This window comes from Colletotrichum chrysophilum (assembly GCF_026319265.1).
Source record: "Colletotrichum chrysophilum strain AFK26 chromosome Unknown scaffold_22, whole genome shotgun sequence".
NCBI lineage: Eukaryota > Fungi > Ascomycota > Sordariomycetes > Glomerellales > Glomerellaceae > Colletotrichum > Colletotrichum chrysophilum.
In genome coordinates this window covers 166,783-190,782 of record NW_026517309.1, presented here as the reverse complement: position 1 = coordinate 190,782, position 24,000 = coordinate 166,783, and the positions used below count along the sequence as shown (strand labels likewise).

General features: G+C 54.4%; 5 protein-coding genes across 5 annotated transcripts; 3 read left to right on the top strand and 2 right to left on the bottom strand.

Annotated features, from left to right (window-relative positions):
* Window positions 1–68: 68 nt before the first annotated feature.
* On the bottom strand, window positions 69–1,756 carry COL26b_003814 (uncharacterized protein; the record flags this gene model as incomplete). The annotated part of the gene is made up of 2 exons (XM_053176703.1): window positions 69–1,020; window positions 1,077–1,756. The coding sequence occupies 2 exons, from the start codon at window positions 1,754–1,756 to the stop codon at window positions 69–71; spliced, it is 1,632 nt and encodes a 543-aa protein (XP_053039313.1).
* Window positions 1,757–13,495: 11,739 nt separating this feature from the next.
* COL26b_003813 (uncharacterized protein) lies at window positions 13,496–14,269 on the top strand (the record flags this gene model as incomplete). The annotated part of the gene is made up of 2 exons (XM_053176702.1): window positions 13,496–14,020; window positions 14,045–14,269. The coding sequence occupies 2 exons, from the start codon at window positions 13,496–13,498 to the stop codon at window positions 14,267–14,269; spliced, it is 750 nt and encodes a 249-aa protein (XP_053039312.1).
* A 3,644-nt stretch (window positions 14,270–17,913) lies between these two features.
* Window positions 17,914–18,937, top strand: COL26b_003812 (uncharacterized protein; the record flags this gene model as incomplete). The annotated part of the gene is made up of 3 exons (XM_053176701.1): window positions 17,914–18,062; window positions 18,134–18,344; window positions 18,398–18,937. 3 exons carry the CDS (start codon window positions 17,914–17,916, stop codon window positions 18,935–18,937), a joined length of 900 nt encoding a protein of 299 aa, XP_053039311.1.
* An 855-nt stretch (window positions 18,938–19,792) lies between these two features.
* COL26b_003811 (uncharacterized protein) lies at window positions 19,793–20,992 on the top strand (the record flags this gene model as incomplete). Its single annotated transcript, XM_053176700.1, has 4 exons — window positions 19,793–20,067; window positions 20,146–20,360; window positions 20,425–20,626; window positions 20,692–20,992. The coding sequence occupies 4 exons, from the start codon at window positions 19,793–19,795 to the stop codon at window positions 20,990–20,992; spliced, it is 993 nt and encodes a 330-aa protein (XP_053039310.1).
* A 902-nt stretch (window positions 20,993–21,894) lies between these two features.
* Window positions 21,895–23,145, bottom strand: ALTA7 (Minor allergen Alt a 7; the record flags this gene model as incomplete). Its single annotated transcript, XM_053176699.1, has 4 exons — window positions 21,895–22,065; window positions 22,090–22,582; window positions 22,660–22,745; window positions 23,119–23,145. 4 exons carry the CDS (start codon window positions 23,143–23,145, stop codon window positions 21,895–21,897), a joined length of 777 nt encoding a protein of 258 aa, XP_053039309.1.
* Window positions 23,146–24,000: the final 855 nt, after the last annotated feature.

Sequence of the window (24,000 nt, the reverse complement as noted above, 5' to 3'; positions counted from 1 at the left end):
ACAAGGAAATCGCTCGTTCAGGTGTTGTTACAAACAAAGGACAGCAACAAAGGAAAATCATGGAACGTTTAGTGTTGGGCGGGCGCATTGCTTTCGCCACCGTCCTCCGGGACCTTGCCCTCGGGCGGCGGTAGTCTAACAATGAGCAACAAAGTTAGCGCGATCAAGCAGAACGCTGCGACACCCAAGTAGGGCAGGCCGATCCAGAGCCCTCCCATCTTCATGCCCAGGCTGAACAGGCCTGCGAGCAACGGCTGCGCATACGTCTGTCCAGCAGTCTCAACCAGCGAGATGATGGAAAACAGCCGGGTGCGATGCGCCGCGTCGACGTAGACGTTGCTGACGCTCTTCACGTAGCTGCCCCAACCGGTACCCAGCGACAGGATGGCCAGGCCGCCGATGAAGGATCCAACCGTTGGCGATGCGGACATGCTCAGGGAACCGATCAACAGCGCCACGGAGGACAGGCGGGCCAGGAAGAGGTCGCGTTGGTGGTCGTCCGACAGGCGCAGCGACTTGGGCATCTTGGTGGATGCGAGGAGCCTCGAGAAGGCCGGCAGGATGAGCACGATCGAAAGCAAGACGCCCGTGCCATACAGGGACGACAGGTAGCCTGTCTGCGACAGCGAGACGTGGTATCGCTTCGAGGCGAAGATGGACATGAACTGCAGCGTCGACAGCATGACGGGGTAAGAAGTGAGCATCGCTACAAGCAGAAGTATGAGGGACGGCGACTTGAACAGCGCCAAGGACTCCTTCAGGCGGAGGATTGTGTGCTGTATGGCCCCAAGCGCGGGAGACTCGACCTCGGGCTCGTCCTCAATCGGGTCATCGGATACTTGGGCAGCTGGCTTGGTCTCGGGAATGAGGTGGATGGTGAATATCAAGGTCGAAAAGAGGCCAAACGCCAACCCCATGACGGGCCAAGGGCCGGTCTTCTCCATCATCCAGCCGGCGATGGCGGGGGCGCACAGGTTGCCAATCATTGACACCAGGTGAACATGCATGAAGCTCTTTGCCCTGGTACAAAAGTTAGTATCTCTCGACGATCGACGGAGTAAGACTCGAAGACAAACCTGTTCTCGGAAGTTGTCACGTCGGCGAGCATTGAAAGCACGATGGCGCTCAGAACCGCATTTCCACCGCCAATCATGAGCATCGAGGGGCCAAACCAGAGGGCCTCCAGGGGAATCACCCGGGGAAACGCGCAGACCGTAGCAAACCAAGCTTGGTCCAGTGCCATGCCGAAGATGGTCAGGGAGAAGACCATCTTGCGGCCGAGGCGATCAGCAACGATACCCCAGGGGAATGCACAGATGGCGCCGATGGAGGCCTGGAGGGCGCTATACACCGCAAAAATGTACGCAACCTTGGACTGGATGGCGTCCTCCTTGCAGAGGCTCTCGTCTATGTTCTCGTTGCTCAGGACGTCATAGTAATGGCGGCAGACAATGTCCTCGACCTTACGGGTGGTGGGGATGGTCCACAGCCCGCCGGCGGCAGACCCGAGCAGGATAATGGCGCAGAAGATGCCGACGATGACGTTCGGGTTGTGGACCTTGGGAACGTGGATGGTGTTGGCGGCGCGGATGAGGGAGTCGGTGCGGCCACGGCCGGCGCCGGGACGGCGTGGGCTGCCATCGCCGGCGATGAGGGGCGTCGATTCGGTGGGCTCCTCGTCTACGGAGTACCTAGACGGCGCGGCGGGTTCGTGGTCCCCATTGAAGTCGTCGGATTGCTCGGCGCGGCGATGCATCTTGGCTGCGGTGTAACGGTTCCGTGGGCTTGGCTGTGGCGCTCCGATGCTCTCTCAAGAACGGGGTGTAGTACAGAGAATAGGTGCGAGTCAGTCCCTTGATCCAAAAGGGACTCTCAAAAGGAACGAAGGGGAGGGAAGACAGCTCAAGAAATATGACTGAGATGGCATCGCTGGGGCAGGGCAGGCAATGATGATGGTGTGGTGACAAGACGCAGAGTGCAATCTTATCCCTTTCCTGACGTGATGGGACCCCGACGTTCAGACACGCGGTCTGAAACTGAAAATAAGGCACTCCCTGCGGCAACGAAGTGCTTCTCGCTCTGCCGCCGGAGCTACTGCTGCAACCTCGACGTATCTGCGACTCGCGAGCCGTATGCGTTTGCCGCGGAGCCGTGTGTTGCGTACCTTGGCTTGCGCAGTCGTGGCAGCTTTTCCTCAGGTCTTTTGCGTGGCACGATAAGAAAGGCACACGACACGATGCAGCAAGGGGGCCAAAAGGTCCAATGTCCTGCCCGAAAAAAGCAGGTTGAACGAGCGGACGAGGAGGTAATATTCCTCCGTCTTACTATGAGATGGGCTCGCGAGTCGCTCTCAGGGCCCTGCTGGGCGGACCTTTGCGCCAAAGTAGGAAAAGACAGCAGACGGGGCAGACGTATGTGCTCTGTCGTCATCAAATGCATCAAAAACCAAGCAAGAGAGGGAAGGAGAAATCTGGCCCGGCTATCGAAAATGATTTGCGAGGAAGCCTGCGAATGAGCGGCCAAGAGAATGTTCCAAAGAAGGCAATGGGTGAGCTGTGAGAGGCGGCGGCACACGACAGGTTCGCCGCTGCAAAACAGCAACCAGAGCTACGCAATGAAGAGGTAATAGGGCTGCATGAATTTTGGGGGCGTCAAAAGTCCCGACCGGCTGGGCGGCGGTAGCAGCTCGATGACACTTGACACACTGCCTTGTCGCTGCTGCTGTTGCTGTACCTGGAGCTCTCTTGCCTATCTCCGTCTCTGTCTCTCTCACACACACGCAAGTCACAGTTCAGACACGCAGTAGAACGGGCGGGAGAGCTGCCTTCGACGACGAGCTGTTCCCTGAGTCGCCAGCCCGGCAACCTATCAGATGGGGGCGGCAGCGTTCCCAATTTCCAGGTTAGGCATGGTGCGACTTCAGGGATGGACAAGGAAGACAGTAAGACTGATCGCTGAGGAGGAGCAAGAAAGCTCCCCCTCGGGATTGGGGGAGCTCGGGGCGCCCAATGAGCGTGTTCGGACGCCGGCCGCCTCCCGATTGGGGATGTCAGACTCGGGACCTTGCTGTCTGTGTGTGTTTGTGTGTTGTGTGTTCCAGCAGTGTGTTCGGCAGGTATTTGGAGTGAGAGCGAGTACGTATTTCTCATCACGACACATCACGACACCGAAGCAGAGAGCGAGAGAGACGGAAACAGAGACAGAGCACTGACGTGGTTCCGCTTGCGTGGCGGCTTCTATCGACAGTCTCCCGCTGCCCTGTCTCATTGATTGCTCACGCCCATCGTCGTTGTCGTCGTCTTACTCCTCCGTCGTGTGGTGACCTAAGAGATACGCCAACGCAGGTCCCAAGTCCTCGGGCAATGGCACTTTTGCACCGAGGCAACCGGATGCCCAAAGCTGTTCCCCTCTTTTCCCTCCCCAATCTTCCCAATGACAGACAACAACAAGCATCAGAGTGGCAGAATCGTTGGGTAATGGGTAAGCTTAATGCGCTATTCGCAGCTCTGGACTCTCTCCTGCTGTTTGCCGACCCTCCTCTGCAAGAGGCAATGGACGCGCGTTGGGATGCGCCGCGGTTGTTGGCGACGACAAGAACCGCGTCTGCCTTTGCATTGGGATGTTCTCTGCGGGCTGGGACCAGCACCTGAGTGAAGGTCCGCTGCGAGGACGAGAGCGAAAAGAGTTCAGGAACTGCGTGTTGGCAATTCGGGGGACTGCCCTGCTACCCATCTGTTGGAACGGGGGGAGATTGGGACCCTTCGCCCCGGTTCCTCCCCTTCGTCTTTGGGTGGTTCACCGCGGCCGCGTATCGGGCATCATCCAGTATCCTTTTGCTTTCTCACTCCTCACTCCTCAGTTCTCTCTCGTCCCAGGTTCTTCCTGACGGGCCGGAACGATCCGCGGGTGCTGGGCCCCTCGACCAAACGGCGACTGAGGACAAGAGACAAAGCACCAACGGTCCCAAAACACGTGCAAGACACGTCCGAGGCGCAGACGCCCAAACGGCGCCTCCTCAGTGCTCCTCTGCCCTGGCCCCCCTCTCTTCTCGCTTAACTCTGTTCGGAACATATCAGTCTGGCCCGGCGCTCGGTGCAGGAGATGACCAGTCCACCTCCCGTACGACTCCGCCCAGCAGGCCCCTGGTCCACGATGTGATGCTTGCGGAAGAGAGATATGCTTCCCGCCAGGCACCTCCCGCCCTCGAGTGGGGGATCACGAAAGCAGAAGCCAACTTTTATCCACGGGGTTTGTTCACCGAGAGGGGAAGAACTCAGGGCTCGAGGTGTCAATGAACCGTAGACCAAAGTCTATTGGGAGCGGGGGAAGAAGCGGGAAATGCATTGATTCCCAGCTTTGGAATGGCATTTGGCGCAAAGGGGTCTGGTCTGGCGTGATGGCGCGCTTGAGTTTGCGCGCTCCTCTCCCACGTTGTCGTCCCTCGTCCGACTGCATTACAGTTATGAACGCTGAGTAACTGTCAATGCAAACCGAATCCAAATCCATCCAGTCGCCGTGCAGGCAGAAATTTCAGTTGTGGTGCAGGCAGGTGGGTGCAGGTATTCCCGAACTCTCGGGTTTTTCTCATTTCTCCTTCGTCGCTCCTCATATCCCACACGCACCCGGTCTGGGCTGCGCTGGCTGCGACGGTTTTCCTCTTATGAATGCTAATGCTACGGTAGATGTTCCCTGCGAGGAGGAGACAGAGAGAGAGAGAGAGAGAGAGAGAGAGAGAGAGCCCAAGTTCCAACTGCTCGGACATGGCCACCGTCTTGCCCGCCCGCTCCCAAGGCTGGCATGACATGGACTGCCCCCTCCATCTCTCTCCATCGTCTTTCCCAAAACCGTCTTCCGAGCCATTTCACTCGTCACCGGCATGCTCCCCCGATCTCCCGGACCCAATTCCGCCCAAAGTGAGCAGCAGCAACAACCGTCAGTACCCAGGGCCTCTTCGCGCCGGCTGCTGCTGCTTGCTTCCCTGTCCATCTACCAACAGCATAAACATTCGTCCGGGGACTGGGACTCTCGCTACCTTCCAATACGAACGCGCACATCCCTGGCGATAATGTAAATGAGTTTTGTTGTTGGTCGTCTTGGGAGGGAGAGCCGTAACCGTCATCCGTTTTGTTTTGATTCTCAGCGAGGAAAACAACGACCACCCTCCTCCCCGCGAGCACCTCCCTCCATCAAGAGGTGATGAAGTCTAGGATGTCCGCATCTCGCCCTATCGACCGCGTACTCCACGACGAGTGCTACCATGGTGCAGGTTGAACCTGGATACTGTCTCCTCCCCGCTGAACGAGTTTGACGTTGGAGATCATCACTGGTCCTGCGGGGGCCTTCGTCGTGTTGGCGCCCATCACCCTTCGAAGTCGGACGGAGGACCAGGCCGGAGGAGCAACCAGACCTTGTCGGTCCCCCAGCCAGCTGAGAAAGTCTCATGCTCCTTCTACTCCTCCTACTACTCTTTCAGAAGTCTGGAGGAGCGATTCCCTAGTCACACTTTGATTTGACCACACGTTCGAACAAATTGGATGTGGCTGGGTTCAGAAGACAGAAGACGTCGACCACACGTTCGACAGACGAGCACATCCGTTAGGCATCTTCGCATTAGCCCCCTCATACCGTTTTGCTCGTCTGTTGGGCCACACATGGGCAGACCCGCACCGCTGGCGAGGATCTGGGCGCTTGATAAACCTGCTGGTGGTGGTCTCGTTCAATATGTCGACGAGGTCCGGTTGGTCACAATCTTACCAACAAGCGAAACCCCCCTGTAGCCTCTTCGTGAGTTGGACGCACGCTTGTCCTGTGTGGCCAATCCGCATTTGCTCTATCGGGGAAAGTGAGGAAGTAACCGCCGCGTTGCCGCCTTCTTCCACTTTGATGTGCCTTTGTAGCAGTCCAAGGGATCTGGCGCAACATGAGCCAGGTTGCCGTTCCAGTGGATACGTTAGACCTTGGGGAGCCTCAATGGAGCCACCACCGCGAGATGTGGCGTTGGACATGACGGTATGCATGCCATCGTGCCATTCAACGTCTACGGGGACCGGTGAACCACGGGCCGGGGTGCCATAATATGGCAGCTCGTCCTGTCTATCCCGCCGGCAGGCACTTGGAGCGGAGCGTGGCATACGTATGGTTGGTCTGTCCAGCTTGTTCACGGGGTACTCCGTATGAGACGTTGTGAATTGGAAAGCCAGGAGTCACTGCAACTGCAAAGCCAAGACTTGCTGGAAAGCTGGGACTCGTGAATTGCTGCTTGTTTATGGCATGTCAAAACACGTCTGCAGCACGGGAATAAGAGATCGTCTGCTTGATGTGACCTGAGGGACAATTTGTATTGTGGTATTATTACCACTCTTTAGAATCAACTGGCTCTCCGCCCAAGCCCAAACCCAAGCCCAAGTCCAGCCCAATGTCAGACTCCGTAGTCCGATGCTCCACTTCAAGTACGGTCGAGACTCGAGGTCCTGCTGCTCGGGCGAGGTTCACAATCTATTCGCCATCTGAGAACATCGCTGATCCCTGACTGTCCTCTCGTCCAGGAGGCTCCGCCGCTTTTTGAGTTCTCACACTTGTCGTACCAACCAAGATCGACGAAGACTGCGAGACTCGGCCGAGTGACAGCACCACTTTCCCAGATGCCCACCCATGTCTGTAGTTACGCTCGTCTTGTTAGTGCAAACACACGGCCGGGCATTCTCCCCGATACCCGGAAGAGCGCAGGAGGAAGGCTAATGAGAGACGAAAGGACCTCGCATTGCGTGTCCACTGCTATCGTCATGTCCCAATATTGCAAGACAGGTTGGGAAAACAACGTGGTCTACCTACCCCTCACCAGAGAATCACGCCCCTGGGTGTGTCATGAGGGTTGCTTTTAGCACTGGTACCCGCCGCCCGTTGACATGACGAGGGTGGTGGTGAATGGGGGCTGTGACGTTGTGTACGTCCCCGCAGCATGAAGCTATTCCCGGCTCCAGCTCCTCTTAGTACCGTTGAACGTCAACATGAACCGGTCAGCTAGCCGGGGGTTTTCACCGGATTGAGCGTATGCGATTCCCCTGACAACCTCTCGAGCGGTTTGACGTTCAGTTCGCGGCTTTATCATGGTTGACAAAGACTAGTTTAGCAGCAGTAGTAGCAGCAGTCAGGCTGGCTAAACGAAGTGAGTGGTGGCTACTCCTTTCCCCCATGCAACTCGTGATTGGTCTACCGGAGTTGACGCCGTTGGAGTTGGTTTCATTGGTTGCTTTCAGCATCTGCGTTTCCGTTACAGCTGCGCACGGGAACCGTGTATAACCCCAGGTAAATGGGGGTCGAAGCAAACTGCATACGTCTGGGCGCTTAGAAGAGGCAACTCTTTCGACATGAGCACGGATTATCGCCAACGTCGGTCCAGTCCATGTGGCCAAACCCCCGGCGTAGCCCTACCCCCTTCGACAGCCTCTCCAAGAAGCGGTCGAGATTCAGCATGCATGTTACTTCCATCATGGAACATTCCAAATGAATTGCGTCCCTAGGCGAGCCCCTTGGACAGCGTACCTTCATCTGGCTTCGACGCAAGAAGGCGGTTTTGGAACAATGTTTGTCGTCTTGATGGACGACGCCCGCAGGACCCAAGATGGCTGAGATCGGCTGAGAGGGAGTTCTTGGCTCCTGTCATTCGCTCTCGATCTTCGCTCCTGAGAGACGTTGTTGTCATCGCTTGTTGTGTTCAGGGGAGATCGAGCAGGAAGTTGGAACCCAAGGCCAAGGACTCTCTCTCCGTGTCCGCCTCCGTGTCCGCTTCCTCAGTTCGCTATTCGTCATGCCTCAATACGACATCTGCAGTAGGGAATCTCCTGTCGCCAACGTCAGGTTTGCTACACCAACGCTGCAGGACGTCGCTGTTGCCCACGTCAGCTTGCTACATGAAGGCCGCATGCGAGCAACAGCCGTTGTTGGAACCATGGAGATCCACCAGACCTTTGCTGCTCGCCGGGCGGTCTGCTGATAGCATCAGTATCATACCAACCCTTTTGCCTTCCGATGTTGTTCCATGCTATCAGTTTAGACGTGAACATGACGGAGTCGTGATGGAGAATTCCAAATCCCAGCGGCACCATTCAGCAGCTCTTCGGCCCTTCTCTGTGGCTGTCTTCAAAGCAGCGGCACAGTATCCTCACTTTGCCTAAATGAGTGGACATCGCCGACCTAAACCAGTCCGCTGGGTCGCCTCCTGGAATTTTCGAAGGATGACGAGTGCTGAGGTGCCTGCTGCGATGCTGTACTGCCACTCACCGTCTCCCCGAGCGCTCCCATCATATGTGACCGCCATTCAGCTGGCCAGTTTCAGGCCTCAATGCTGACTTCAAACTCCATTCAGGTGTGGCATGATATCTGACGAGTCTTCCGCCGCCCAGAGCACTTCTTCCCAAGCTTCCTCGCCGCATCTGACGAGTCATCCCGCAGTGGCACTGCGGCGGCGTTGGTGTCACCGCCAATCTTCCCCCCCTTTTGGCCCCCTCGCCCCCTTTTCCCGCGCCGCGATGAGCGGCTCGCCTGAAATCGTCGACAGCGTGAATGCGTCTCCAGCGTTGATTTTGTGTGACTCGAGTCCTCGGATAGATCGATTTCTGTCCTACCCAGGATCGCATGTATCTATCTGTGTGCGCCCAGAAGAAGCTCCGTCGAAGTCGGCGACCAAGTACGCCACAAGTTGGCGACACCAATCAGACGTGGACGACCGGAGAATTACTGGTCACCATCTTGTGGCTTGATCAGGTAATGCCCGACGCTGTGAAACGATCAACTGAATGAATGATGAGATGGCATGAAATGGAAGGCCATTGTTTGCTGTGCACGTCCTTCTCAACTGACAACTGACACATTATCCACGTGGCAACGAGCCTGAGAAGACTTTACTTCGGACGTCTCGCGGACTGGTGAGGGCTGAAGTCGCCATGCTCTCCTCGTAGACCCTACATCTGATAAGGCCACTACGGTCAGTCTGCGCCGGCTGGCTTCGGTTGTTCTCTTTCGCCACTGTTCTCTCCTCTCCGATGCCCTCTTGTCCCCCTCACACTGCTGGCGTACAACTTAGTGCATCTTGGTTCACAAGGGAATTAGAGGCGGAGACCAGATCGAGCCGCGTTGGCCCCGAACACCGAACATGCCTGCAAGCCCGCACACCATGGCGGGGACCCTGGTCAGCCGGTGTGCCAGCTTGCTAGCTTGCCAGTGTGCCAGTGTGTGTCAACGTGCCAGGTATTTACGTCTTTACGTCCCGGGGCCCGGGGTTGGACAGGTCCGTCCGGCACCCTGGGGCGACGGTACGTTTCTCATGGTAGTCTTTTGAAGCAAGGAGACGTGATTACAAGAGACGCAACGAATTAGACCTCGTAACTCGTACAGTGTCCAATTAAAGGCTAAGTTACCGCGCTTATCCCGGCAACTGCGCCAACGTCTTTGCGCCACCAACCGCAAGTATTCTCCATATCAACCTGATGCAGGACGCGCGCGTTGGGTGACAGAAGGGGAAGCAAACATGGACTGCAGGGCGGCCGACCGCAGGGGACTGATCATGCTATTAGGATGTAGGCCAGGCCGGGTCGTGGATGTCACGTACCCGCCAAGTGCTGTACCAGCAGGGGTATTTTGGAAAAGAGGAGGGGGTGGGCAGCAAGAGGCGGAGCAGGAGGGTGAACATTACCGTCCTTTGGCTTCCTCAGATTGGATTCCCAGCTGCTCGGGGGCCGGTGCGCAGAGATGAAAAGAGGAAATCTCAAGCTCCAACAACGTAGACGGAACTGATCGCTCCACGGACGGACCGCAGCGAGCCATCGGGGCCGATCTCCTCCTCCGACGACCGTGGGCTTGGTACCCATTCAGAACCGAGCTAGAGACCGGGAATAACAGGCGGGGTTCCGGCGCTCTCCATTTCGTGTCCATGATCGAGGGCGTCTCCAGTCCCGGATGCAAGCCTACGTCTTCCGAGCGTCGAGCGGCCCACAAGACTGAGGGCAGCGCTCAGATCAATCGCTGATATTGTCATTGTTGGCACTAAGGACCGTTGATGAATTTGCTTACACCCCTGCCCGGTGATGTTTCTCGGACCTCACAACCCCGGTCCGGTGGTCATCGAAACTCCAACAAGATTGACAAGGGTAGGAGAGAGCCAATCATGGACCAGGCCAGCCTCGACAGGACCGCACCAACAGAGGTTGAGCACCTTGAACGAGCCTTGAAATGTGTGAGATGGTGGTATTGGACCCGACGGGACGGGTCGACATGCACACTAAATTACTATCACACATTTTGTCACATTGGACATACTACGTAATTTCCCTTTTCCCGTTCACCAGTACGGCGTATGCGACCTGCAGTTTGCTTCCGACTAGCAGGCTGGGCGCGCTCCGGCGATTCGAGCGCCTGAGCAATTTTTTTGATAGCCCTTATGGATCTGCTCTCTCTTCTTCGTGCGTGCCTCCTTCGTGGATTCATTGCGACCTCGCAGTCTACGATTGGGAGAGACAAGCTGTGACCGGGGATCAAGAGGGTGACTTCAGACGCAAGGTTGATGAATCCTTGCCAACGGTGCTGCAGATGACATACAAAGACCAATGCACATTTGGCCATCTTGCGTAGTTTAAAGGCTAGCAGCATACATAATCCATCTGTCCATCGCGTGGAGAACGATGCTGGGATACACAGTTCTGCCCAGAAGACAGAGGCAGGGGTTGTTGGTTCCCGTACGCACAGGCTGTGTCGTGTTCATGGTCGTCCACATTATCCAATCATGCATCTTTTCTCATTTCTCTCTCTCCGTCCATGAGACCAGAGACGCTGTCGAGAGGTTGTGCCCGAACGATTTTCTTGAAAAAGTGACAGCTTCGTCCTCAAATATCAGACCGATGGAGGAGGACGGATAGATGAGGTCCATTGGTCCGAGAAGTCGGAATATGAGGCGGCGACAGTGTTACGTTGTGTAACTTCTGGGACACGACTTGCAGACCAACTTCATTGTGAACCTAGAACCCGGGATGTTTTACCGGATATCTGGACTTTGCCGAGGTACAATATACAGCAAGGTACAGATATAGTAAAGGACTAAGTAACCCTAAGAGATATAACCTAATAAGTAAACATAGGAGTACTATACTTAGTATTAGAAGATATAGAGGTCTCTAAAGAGATAAAAATAAAATTAATAAAATATAAATAACTTTTCTTTATAATAACTATAACTACTAAAGTTATAAAAACCTTACTTTATATAAAAAACGTGGTAATATAATAAATAGTTAGTACTCTCTTTATTTATTAAATATATAGATTATTACTTTATAATATAAATTCTATACTTAAGAAACTCCTTATTTATTTTAAATATAATATTAATTTTTTAATTTATTTAGAAGTTTATTTTAAGAAGTATATTTTTATTATTAAAAACTATAACTTATACTATTTATAGGGATTCTTTATAAACTTAATACTACTAAACTATGATTAAAAAATTAGTTTATAATACTTAAGTATTAAAATATATAAGAATATTTTAGTTAATTTCTTATTATAATACTAATAATACTTATTTTATATTAGTTCTAAGAGTAGAGATTATAACTTTACTTAGTAGCTTTAATAACTAATACTTACTAAGTATAAAGCTAGTTTATTATAAGCTTTATTAATAATTTAGATCGTATAAAAAAAGCAGGATAACTATAAGAGTTAAGGGATAAAGTAGTATACTAAGACTAATATAAGAGAAATTTAAATAAATAACAGGCTACTCATACCCTAGGGTGGGGGAGGGTTATCTGGACTTTGCAGGAGGACCAGAGTCTGTGTCGACCTTGGAGGGTATCCATCGCCCCTCCTGTCCCCCCTTCCACCCTCCCCTCTAGGACTAGCGGCTCCTACCACTGGGGTCTAGATATTGATCGATCGTTTCTTTTCCCTGCACCATGTTCGCCAAGATGCCCCCACTTGCAGCCTTTTTTTGGACAGTCGCCGACGACAGGGACTAGCGGGCAGACGCCCTCGAGTTGTCGAGACTCCAGGAGAGTTCAAGAACCTGGTCACCCGTTGGCCCACATCGACCAGCGCTGCGTGTAGCGAGAGAGAGAGAGACAAATGCTGGTGGACATACACCGCCAACAACAGCGTTGCATCGGACCGCAACTGGTAGGGCGTGCTCTGCGCCAGTCTGCAGTCTCTGCTGGCGCCGTTGGTCCTCCCGAAGATCCATGCCGGTGTGGTCCTAGCCGGCGGTGATGCATCAGCACCTTACGAAACCCATGAATGCTTGCATGGTGGTATCTCGGACTTGAGCTGTAGGGCTTTGTGGGCTTGCGATACCGTCGCTACAATGGATGGACGGTTCTAAAGTGGAAAGCTCGTCGTGGTCGGATACGGTATCCGTTCGATGTTGGCGTCTTTTCCCTTGACAGTTTTCTTCTACCTTACCCCACCCCTTGTCACGTTATCGTTGTTGATATGCCGGTAGGCATCCATCGCTTGTCAGGGTGCATGTCGCCTTCCTTTTACCTTGAGCTTGATTTCTCTTTTCTCCCGGTCTGTGGTAGCGCTCCTGTCTCAAAGCCCGCGTTCTTTTGTCCAACATCCCCGGTACCTGGGCTCTGCTAGCATATAAGAGCCAGTGCGGAGAACTCACCTCGTACCCTCTTTTCTTCTTCACCAGCCTCCTCATACGATACGAACACACTGTATCTCTCTTCCACCTCATCCTTTTCAAGTTTGTCTCTCCGTCTTCGCTCACGTCGCTGTCGTCTGACTCCATCAAGGGACATCCGCACAGAAACGTTCAACCTCACTAGACGTCGGAGAGCCTCTCAAGATGGCCATCAGCGTCCAGGAAAGACGCACTTCCCAGCAAGCAGCTGAGCGAACGACCCAACAACCTTCTCGAGGCTGCCACCAACCAAAGCGAGCCCCGAACCTATACGACATGGAGACCTTTGGTGGCGAACAGAATCAGTACTCGTCTCCAGTGGAAACCTGGGAACCCAATCCTCAAAGTCCCGCATTGGCCTTTCGCCGATCCGGACGTTCTCGTCATCCTTCAGTTGACGCCAGCCGCTTATTAACTCTGATAAAGCGACGTCTTCCACACTCAACCAAAACGGAAAACTCTGAATCATCCACAGCACCGATGGCCAAGAAGGCCCGCACACCAAGCCAAGAGCCCGAAGGCTCAGAATACAGAACACGACTTCTCTCTGTCGATACTCTTCTTCAACAGCCTACCGCGCTATCTCCTCCTCACCACCGATACGTCCAGCAGCCCACGCCTCAGCCTGTCCAACATCAAGTGCACTGTTTTGTTCCTTCACCATCCAACTCACCGATTCCATCTTCACTCGTTGCATCTCGAGCTTTTCCACCGCCTTACCACCAACCGTCCATGTACCCCCCTATGCAGAGCCATAGATGTTCTGCGTCTCCTCAGTCCAGGCTCATCAGCTGTGATGAGGGTTCGTCTCCTATCATGCCCCTCGGTTCGGTCAATACAAACGGCAATCCCCAGTCCGGACAACACGCCAACACCGATTCCAATTCGCTATACGGGCAACAATCCAACAGACGGGCCAAGAGGGGCTCAGTAGCAAGCTCCGCAAGCAACAGCGGCGCATTATCGTTGGATCGCCAGCCGGAGGAGAAGCTGAGCCAAGAGGCTTCGATCGACGTCCTCTCACTAAGGCTGCAGAGTATGACTCCTGAATCGAGAGAGGAAGAGTTTGGTCAATTGGACGCGGTGACACTGAAGAAACTCTTTGACTCAAGCGATTGGTACAAAGACAAGATTCAAAAATCCGCAAACGCAAAAGGGACACTGTTGGCGGCCAGCATAGAGCGCGACCGAAGTGAGCCTAGCGGAAGTGGTCGCACCTGTTACTACTGCTACGAGAAGTACGGAGAAGACAGATTCGGCAAGGACCAGCCCGCCTACGCCATCCTGAAAGCCAACGGAAATTACAGACCGTTCAACAAGAAGCGCAAATACCCCGAATCAGTAAACATTGAACCCTTGCGGCAGTTCTGTGTGGGTTGCGGCGTCCGTCTCCACTTTTACCGGCGCTACCGGCGCTTCGATTCAGAGACCGGCCCGGTTTGGTGGGCCTGCCGCTGCCGAGTGCTACGCCCCGTTGTGGACGATGAGAATGAACCTTGCCCGGATTGCAACTGCGTTTGCCCGCTCAGGAACCCTAACGAAGAGGATGATACCTTTGAGTCGGACGAGTCGGATGGGTCGGACCCTTGATTGACGGATGGCAGGCTTGTCTAGAGTCGCAGTCGGCTTGCGACGGCGATGCGTGAGGGGAAGGAGACGGCCTTCCGGAGCACTGTGCTCCTGTCTACTGTATCATCAGCTTTTCTTTGTATCTTGGATTCGGTTTCTTCTGGCGAAGTTTGTTCTGGCGCGGTCGTCGAAATTTGGAGAGTGTATCTGATATCCACGGAGGACAACAGCACTCCGGCAGATTTACACGGAAAACTTGGATTGGTGGGAGGCAAGCTGTCAGAGGACGGTGAGGTATTTTGAAATTGGACCGGAAGGCTTGTTTGCTTTGTGTATGTGAATAGATTGAATGCATGATTTTGGATTGCCCAAGTGTCTTTTCTATGACTGTGTCCAAAGGATTATTCTATAAACGCCGAACCCATTCTAATGTGTCTATGTTTTGATTTCGTTTTGGCCTGATCAACAGGCATCGAGGCCAGCTTAGTTGTAGCCTGATCTCCCCTTGGTCGACATCCCGTGATCCCGAGTGCGGTTGTAACCGCTGCGACCTTGAGGGACCTCTCGTCGTCGTTCACTTTCTGCCATCTTGACGTACTGAGAACCTTCGCGAGATCTTTCGCTGGCGTCTCTTTGCCCAGGGCTTGACCTTGACGTCTGGCGACTTGAGCTGCGGGAACTCTGGTAGTCCATGGCTGGCAAGTAACGATGCGGGTAACTGGAAAGAGGTGTGAACAGGGTCTTCTCACAATCAGTCGCCAGATGGACTCACTTTGTAAAATTTAGAGCAATGTGCCAGATTGAGTGGTGAACACTAGTTACTTGGTGTGAACGCTGGGTTCAATAGGTCTGTTGTGGAAACGCGTACAACTTGACAAGAGCGATAACGAGATAAATATCCTTCTCAACAGTACTCTATATAGAAAGAAAAGACCCGTATGAATGATGGAAGCCTTTGGTCGTCGCAACTATTGGTGGCGATGCGGCAGGGACTTCCATGGCTTGTATATTCCTCCGACAACTGCGCCTTGAGCAAAGTTCGCAAGGCGAGAGTATACCTGCGACTCTTGGAGCAGCGCGCCCTTGCATTGAGGAGCGCAACGCCGAAGGAAGGAAGTTGATAGGTGCAGATAACCCCATGCTGCATGGAAACAGCCCACTTGGCATGTGCCTTTGGCTTGATGATTACTCGGCCGAGGGGCGCAAGCTCAGTCTGACCTGGGATTCCGTAGCACAGGTCCAGGCGAGACTGGTCTTCGGCGCATCGCAGCGTTCGACGTTCGGACATGGAATGCCAGTAAGAAGATAACCAGAAATTGCCCGACCCAGGAAGCCTGTGATTCTTCCAGAAACCGGACGGAAGGGGACGCGGTCTCGTGCAGCGAAAAGGGCTAAACCGGCCGGTGGGCAGAAAGCCAAGGTTGCTGCAAGGAGCTTGCCATGACACCCGGAACCCTTCCTAGAGGCGCGAAGGCGACGGAGAGTTTGGACGTTTCCCACTCAGAAGGGCGAGGTTTGAGATCTTCGACATGCGAACCATGTACACGGACGGGCCACGGCAGACTGTGCCGAAAAGGCTTGTGGCTCACCCTGTCCTGGGCGCGGACAACGTCCGTCGATGGAAATCCTACCGGTCTTCTCCCGTCCGTGAGCAAAGTATCAGTGCCGGCAACTTTCCCAAGAAGTCAGAATATCGAAGCAAAGGCCGCGAAGAAACGTCTCAGGTCCGGGAAGAAGCTATGGCATGGAATATGCGCGCCGCGAGGAGAGTCTGAAAAGTGGGCGGTGGTCAATTCGCAGACGAGGCGTCGAAGGATTCTCACTGGTCGCGTGGCAGTGACAGAGCTTCTTTTCCTGGCGTGGCTAATTCCCCTGGCTTGGCTTGCATCCTGCGAATCCTATCATGGATGATCCCAGAGAAAGACCTCTTTCAAGAACAGCCCTACCGGGAAGGCTTAAGCTCGAGTTCAATCAATCAAGAACTCCATCTCTGCGAGCTTTTCCCACGACAAGCTTTACCAACTCTCCAACACACGTCATTCGCGTACCGAAGCGCAGACCACATTGAAGCCTGGGAAGGGCATCCACAGTTTTATAATGAAACCATGTTGTTTTTCTCGGGACAATTACCGGTATCATAGTTTTTATTTCTTTCGATGAGGAACAGTGACTCATCAACCCAAGACCAACCGTTGCTGCTAAACATGAGCGTCGCCGAAAACAGCCAGACACATCCGCGGGCGGCTAAGTTCGCTTGATGGTGCTAGTTCTCACGGATGCGGCCCGGCAACCTCTTCTGACGTCAAGCCCCCGTCAGAAACATTCTTTGCTTCCACAGGCTTAGCGGGAAACCGGCCATCTCGCTCGGACTCAGATACAGGATTCACAGGACGGCCCGTCGCTGCGTTTTGTTTGAAACGGAACCGGCACCCGAATCGAAGATGCAGGAAATCTGAAGCGGCATCCGAGCTTTCTCCCCATCGAGTCCCGAGACTAGCGACCTTTTCGGCCCGCCGCATATGATGGCGCATCGATGTCGCGAGACAGGCTAACTCTCTTTCAAAAAGTCCAGATCTGCCATCGTCCCGGAAGATGAACAGGTACGCATCCACTTCAAGCCAAGTAAGTAGAACAAACGAGCAACACACAGAAGTGATTTTCCCTACGTTCCTACGTTCTATGCGGTCAAAACGTGGTCGGAATAAGACTCAAAGGAAGAGGGATTTCACGTAGAAAAAGCAACGATAAAAGGTTGAGTTGTTACATAATCTCTCGCGTCTTGTTTTCTTCACCAGAGAAGACGATGGGGATACAGGTAGAGGTTAAGACATCCCTCTACTGGATACCTTATCCTTCCTCTGACCCCAAGAGTACACTTGGCGCTGTTCTCAGAAGATAACGAAGGTAAGATTTGCCTCTTTTCTAGACAATGTCACTGGGCGTGGAAAGCGGCGCTGATGTACACATTCCTGGTGCCAATGCCATCGCGGATGGGATCGAAACACTGTTTCACGAAATGCTCTGGATCGCGAACACGTCGGGGATGAACGTTGCCGTGGACAGAGAGTTATTGCGGATGGTCATATCTACATATTCCCCGAGACATGGGCTTTTTCCCCAAACCGTCAGCGCGGGGCAGCCAGTAGGGAGATACCCCCAGTGCCTACAGTATTGCGCTACCTCTGAGCAAAGTAACGAGGGAATCTCGAGAGGGCTCCACATGTAGAAGAGGCCGAAAACGTTAAGCACTTGGTCTCACAAGCGAATAAGAGGGATGCCTCCAAGCCTTTACATCACCGTCCATACAACCAAGCAGAGCCCCGCGACATCGTTGAACGCCGTTTTCGGACAATCGATAGTACCGACCAATCTCATTAGTGACCCAAGATGGGGTCGCTTAGTTGCCGCCAGTTACAGTTGGGTAGGACGAAGCCAGCTTTGCTCCAGGTATTTTGGAACGAATGCCGAGCGCAGACGAGACTGGAAACATAAGCGGATGGAAAACTGACGATCAGGACAGAATGATCAGTAGTTGTACGTGAAGTATTAAACGAGCAGGACGCTCGCCGTTCGTTGCCCATCTTCTCTCTCCACTATTCAAGCCTTTATTCTTCACACAATTCGGTAGTCCAGCAGAGAGCATCGGCTTTAACATTACCATCACGATGCAGACTCCGATTTCCAACGTGTCCGCCAACAGGAGGTACCTGTCGATCTTCTTCGCTGGTGCCACACTCCTCCTCCTCCTTGCCACGGTTCACGTCTCGCGTGAGGGTGTGCCGGAGTCTATCAAGCAAACGACAGGATGGAATAAGTGCGTCCTCGCCCCAAAGCCTCTCATTATATGCAACTGAACGGCCTATGATGCTGACATTTCAATCGCAGTGCCGGCAGCAATGGCCACACTTACAGGCCAGGACATGTGTCTACCTACGACGGCAAGCACGACAAGCGGCCGACATTCGCCGACCTGGCCAAGGACTCCGGCACGGACAAGGTGACGGACCACAACTACGCCGTCCTGTATGACAAGTACCTCCCGGCCTTCCGCGACAGCCACGTCAAGATGCTCGAGATCGGTCTCGGCTGCGGCATGGTAAGTCTGGGCTCCTACATCTCCTCCCCGTCCGCAAGCTTACACCATCGTAGTCGTACGGTCCCGGCGCCTCGTTCTCGACTTGGATCCAGTACTTCCCCCAACTGGAGATCAACATCATTGAGTACAACCAGGCTTGTGGCAAGGCATGGGCTGCCGAGCATCCTCAGGCGGCGGTCCACTTCGGCGACCAGGCCAATCCGTCTTTCCTCCACGCAGCGGGTGCCGCTGCCACGGCCGATGGTCTCCTAGACATCCTCATCGACGACGGTGGCCACAGCATGCGGCAGCAGGAAGTCAGTCTCCACGAGCTGTGGCAGTACGTCCGCCCCGGCGGTATCTACATCATCGAGGACCTGCACACCAGCTACTTGACCTCGTGGCAGGGCGACCCATCCAGGACCGACGCCACGAAGCGCACCTTCATGCGTTTCCTGTACGAGATCTTGGACGATATGATGAGCCTGCCGGCGTACGAGGCTCATGTTGAACCGGTCGGTGCCACCAAATACCCCTTCTCGCATGAGATTGCGAGCATCGACTGTATGGAGGCGATGTGCGTGTTGGTCAAGAAGGAGATTGGAGCGCGATAATCATAGTTTGTTGGAAGGAATACGACGAGGAGTAGCGGGTGGGATGGGATAGGTGTCCGGTTGTTTTCTCCCTTGTCTGTCAGGATACTGGCCTGCATCGTTTAATGTACCTTTCGAGTTAAAGCCAGCAATGCTAAAATATCATTTATAATTGCACCACCCACAGTGGCGCTCAGCCAGCGCGAGAAGACCATTAGGCATGTGGTGGCTGCTATCGCCAGCGATTGACTGGTGTGCGGAGGCTTCGTCTTCAGCTGAGTGAGTACAACAAAGCATGGCGTCGGTGATAGTTTAGCCTAGGGAGGTGGCGTTTGCACTGGCAGTCGAGCAAAGAAGCTCGTGAGGTTTTGGAGATGTGCAGGAATGTATGGCACGCGTTGAATCCCCCTTGAATCAACAGGCAAATGTTTGAAGTGAGGACAGACCCTGGTGCACCCTTGTGTTGGCTTGAGCATGCCGGGTCTCATCATCCCTGGCCTCCGCCTCCCGCCGAGAAGCCTCTCTCTCTTCAGCTTCTCCAATCCAACATGTCCCTTGGAACGTGTAGGAAGGAGGATGGAAGTCGCCCCTTCTTTCCTGCGATTAAATATACTTCCCTTTTTGAGCAGGTACTAGATCGAGACTTCCGTGTCCACCCACGGTGGGAAGCCACGCTTACAAACATTCAAGGGCTGCAGTGTACATTCTGGCAACGCCCCTCCCTCATTCTACTTAATCTACCTTACCTGAGCCACCAGCTCTTCAATCATCTTCTCTTCATCCTCCGCTTTCTACGAAAGCAGCCCGCCTTTCTCCTGGATCCACAATCGGAGCATAGTCACATCTTGACTCTCGATTTAGCAACCAAACTCCATCATGAGTTTGCCCGCCAACAATCGCCGCATCGTCCAGATGCTCTGGCTGGCTGCCGGATTGCTCTTTGTGCTCGCCTTCCTGTCTGCCATCGGCGGCTCCGCACCCCAGGCCAAGGAGTGGGCGGCAAACAAGGTTGGCTCCATCACCCAGCTCAGATCCGGCCGTCCCTCCCTGCGTGAGGCCATGGAGAGATCCGAGGCTCTATGGAAGAAGACGGTCCGACAGCGTCACGAGATGATCGCTGCCGATTACGGTGATGCTTCCAAGATGCCCATGTATGAATGCCCTCCCCGTTATCCCACGTCCATAGTTCAGGAAACCCACGGCTGACCATATGTCTTCACATCCATCAGGTTCCCTGCCATCAACGCGGAAATTTACAAGACGAGCCCGTATTCGATCTGGGATTTTACTCCAGCTTCATGGAGCTGCCCTCACGAGATGGAGCGTGTTGGCCGCATGGGAGACGGCGGCAAGTGGGTATGCGGAATGTCGCACTACGTCAACTTCCCCAAGAACAAGCAGTGTGTCATTTACTCGTTCGGCGTTCGTGACGAGTCTAGCTTCGGTGAGTTACCCGCCATATCACTGAGTATTGGCGATGGTGTTTCCTGACAAGGCTCGCCATTCAGAGAACGAAATGCTGAGCCGCACGCCTTGCTACGTCTGGGCGTACGACTTCTCCGTTGTCGACTTTGGCGAACAGCTCGAGGCTTCCAACCGTGCTCGTGCCCAGTTCCTCCAGGTCGGTATTGCCGGAAAGACGGACCTGAACGCGACCCCTCCTTTCTACAGCATTAGGGACTTGATGGAAATGAACGGTCATCAGTACATGTACGCAATGCTTCCCACTCCTGACCTCCACGCTGAACATAACCACTGACATGGCGACATCACAGTGACATTCTCAAGATGGACATTGAGGAGGCCGAGTTCGAGGCCATAGACGGTCTCATGGCCGACTTTGCCAGCGGAGAGTTCCCCATCGGCCAGCTCATGGTTGAGATCCACTTCTTCACAGTGAGGAACTCCAAGACGTACCTCGACTGGTGGGAGCGTATGGAAGCACGTGGCCTGCGTCCTACTTGGACCGAGCCCAACCTACTCGCCGTCACTCTGGGTTTCGAATACCCCCAGCTGGCCGAGTACACGTTGGTCAACGTCGACGACCGCAACAACGTCCTTTTCCACGGCAGGTAAAAGCCACTGAGCATACGGTGTTTGGCATGGTGATATTGCATTTGTTTAAGGGCGTTGTCGGTACATGCGAACGGCAAATAACATGTGTGGACATGGATGCCCTATTAGTTCAGTCAATGTGTGAATTAAGGACTTGTTTTTCCCAACATTCGTTTGTGACTGATAGTCACAGACTTTGATGACAATCTGCCACACAGCCCAAGACGTCGCGGCCGGTAGTCGGCGGTGGTCGGCGATATTACGACCCATAACCCGGGGTTGTCATTCGATGATCCTTGAAAGAGACGGAGCTGAGATGGAACTAAAGGCAGACGAAAATTCAATCATTCGGTCAAACCTCGGCCACCATCCATCTTCGAACCATTATTCTGCAAATGGTGTCGAGAAGTCTAAATACTCCAATTCCAGGGATCGTTCGTGGGCAAACGGCAAAAACGAACAAAAGAAGGTTTTCTTTCTGCTACGAAAGCGCTGCATGTCAGCTTGTCAGTCCCGTGCGCTAAACCTCTTCTTCTCCAACCCTCTCCCCCGCCTTCCTGGTTTGTCCTTGAGATGGCTCGATCCCTCATTTGCCGTGGTCCAGAGTCTGACCTATCGTTGCCTTGACTTCTCCTGGCCGTAATGCAGTCAGCCAGTCCGAGGAGGGTCGCGTCCGTCCCCGATGTCTGCGCGCGGCGACAAAGCTTATTTGGACCCTGCTCCTGCTCCGTCCAAGTTTTGACTCCGCAGCCGTAGACCGGATGGCGTCCGAGTGTCATAACGGGCGTAGGCGGAGTTTCTTGACGGTGGCAGAACCGTTCACGTACTGATGGGATGATTTGTGTGCAAAGTGGAACGTATGTCATTACAATGTATTTTTTTTGTGATAATTTTACAGGATTAAACGTGCAGAGGCTATGTTCTCACTGCACCACACACTTGTTGGGAAGTCCACACGGTCCAGACTTGACGTCCTTGTCGTCAAGTTCCTTCGGCGCCCGGCTCTCCGTCGCGGGCGGGTCCTTCTTGACCGGGGCAGGCTTGTCCGCTCCGTTGGTGCCGTTGCTCGTGCCGTTCTCCACCTTGGCACCGTCCTTGCTGCCATGCAGTCAACCCACGTGCTTGGCAACGGTCTCGTAGAAGGACTGGCCCTGGATGCGGGCGATCTCGAGCTCCTTCTCGGAGGGCTGGCGAGAGCCGTCGGCGCCGGCGAAGGTGCCGGCACCCCAGGGACCACCGCCGTGAATCTCGCTGAGGTCAGCCATCAGGGGGAAAGCCTTGGCGTAGCCGAAGGGGACGTAGATAATGCCGTGGTGGGCGAGGGTGGACATGGCGGCGATGGCGGTGGACTCCTGGCCGCCGCCGAGGGAGGCGGTGGAAATGAAGAGGCCGGCGAGCTTGCCCCAGTAGCCACCGGAGCTCCATTGCTTGCCGGTCTTGTCCCAGAAGGTCTTCCACTGGGCGGGGAAGGTGCCGTATCTGGTGGGAATGCCGAGGAGGAAGGCGTCGTAGGCCTCGAGGGTGGAGGGGTCCTCGAGGACGGGGATGTCGCTGGGCTTGGGGGGAGCGCCCATCTTGGTGAGGACCTCCTCGGGGAGGGTCTCAGCGATCCTGTTGATTGCACAATGGTTAGCCGGATTACAAGCGACTCGCGGCGGGGGAGGGGTTTGTAGTAAAGCAGGACGTACTGGAAGAGGTCGGCGGTGCCGCCGGCCTTCTCAATACCGGCCTTCTCGGCCTCGGCCAGGGTACGGATGTGGCCGTACATGGAGTACTGTTGTGAGGGCGCACGGGATTAGCATGGCGGTCTTAAGGGCAGGGTTGGAGTTGAGTTGGCGATCGCGGCGGGGTTCAGGGCGCCGAGGTGCGGGCAACGCGTATCGAGGCGTCATGATTGTGCGCGGGAGTCGTCATGTTGTCTGCAGAACGAGGCCTTCGGTTGCAGCCAGAGGCAACGATGGGCATCTACTGCGTACAAGGCATGCGGTAGACTTGGAAAGGGAGACAGAGGTTGCCAAGCCACCGTTGAGATTGAGTGAGGTGGTAAGATATTGAGTGAGGTAGGTGGGGAGAGGGGGCAGAGAACGGGACAGAAGAAATTGCCCGATTAGGAAAGAAGAGCTACGGGCTGGGGGGTGGATACTCACGTAGACGATAGCGATCTTGGGAGCCATTGTGGCAGATGTGTGTCTCTGTAGGACGGATGGATAGAAAAGGAAGGGTATCGATTGCAGTGAAGAGAGGAAATCAGTGCTCAACACAGAGAAACTGGAGAGGGAATGGAGTGAGAGGTGTCGTCTGTTGGGAAGGAGCACATCTTATATCAATCTACCTTACCCAGTGTACACGGGCAAGACAAGGTACGGATACGTTACCACGCAAGGCCGGCAGCTTGGCCAGGCGCGGAAACGGCCAGAGAGGGGCTGGAGGGGTTTGGATAAGGTACCTTACGGCGGTGTTGCATCATCAAAGGCACGCTAGACTCGGGCAGGCCAACCAGACGGGCGTCAAGGTAGGTACTTTCCATAGGTAGGTTGGGATCTGAGGTGGACGATGAGGTGCGGTTTCATCCAGCTTCAACGGCCAAGAGCTCCATGCTGCTCAGCTAAGGTGCTGTAAGCAGGCGCGCGACAATTGACAAACCGCAAGGTGTCCGGGCGGGTGGAGGGGAGGGAAGGAAAGCAGCTGCCCTGCCCCTGCCCTGCCTGGCATGGGGAGCTACACCCCTCCAAGCTGGTCCATGCTCCGCTGCGGGGCTGGCTTGTTATTGTGACATGACCACCTGAGGTAGCTAGGTAGGCAGGTAAGTACACTCTTGGGTTCGTGATCTCAATGTATTCTACTCTGTACCTAGGTAGGCAAGTACTTACCCGCCATACTGTTTCTGTGCAATCAAAGTCTCACTCAATACTCATCACAGGAAACAGACACGATGCGAATCGGAGCCGCGGGCGAGGATGGGTTGCGATAGGCACGTCAGGTCGCGATGCAACATCCAGTTCAGCCATGATGCAAGCTACCCGGAGAAC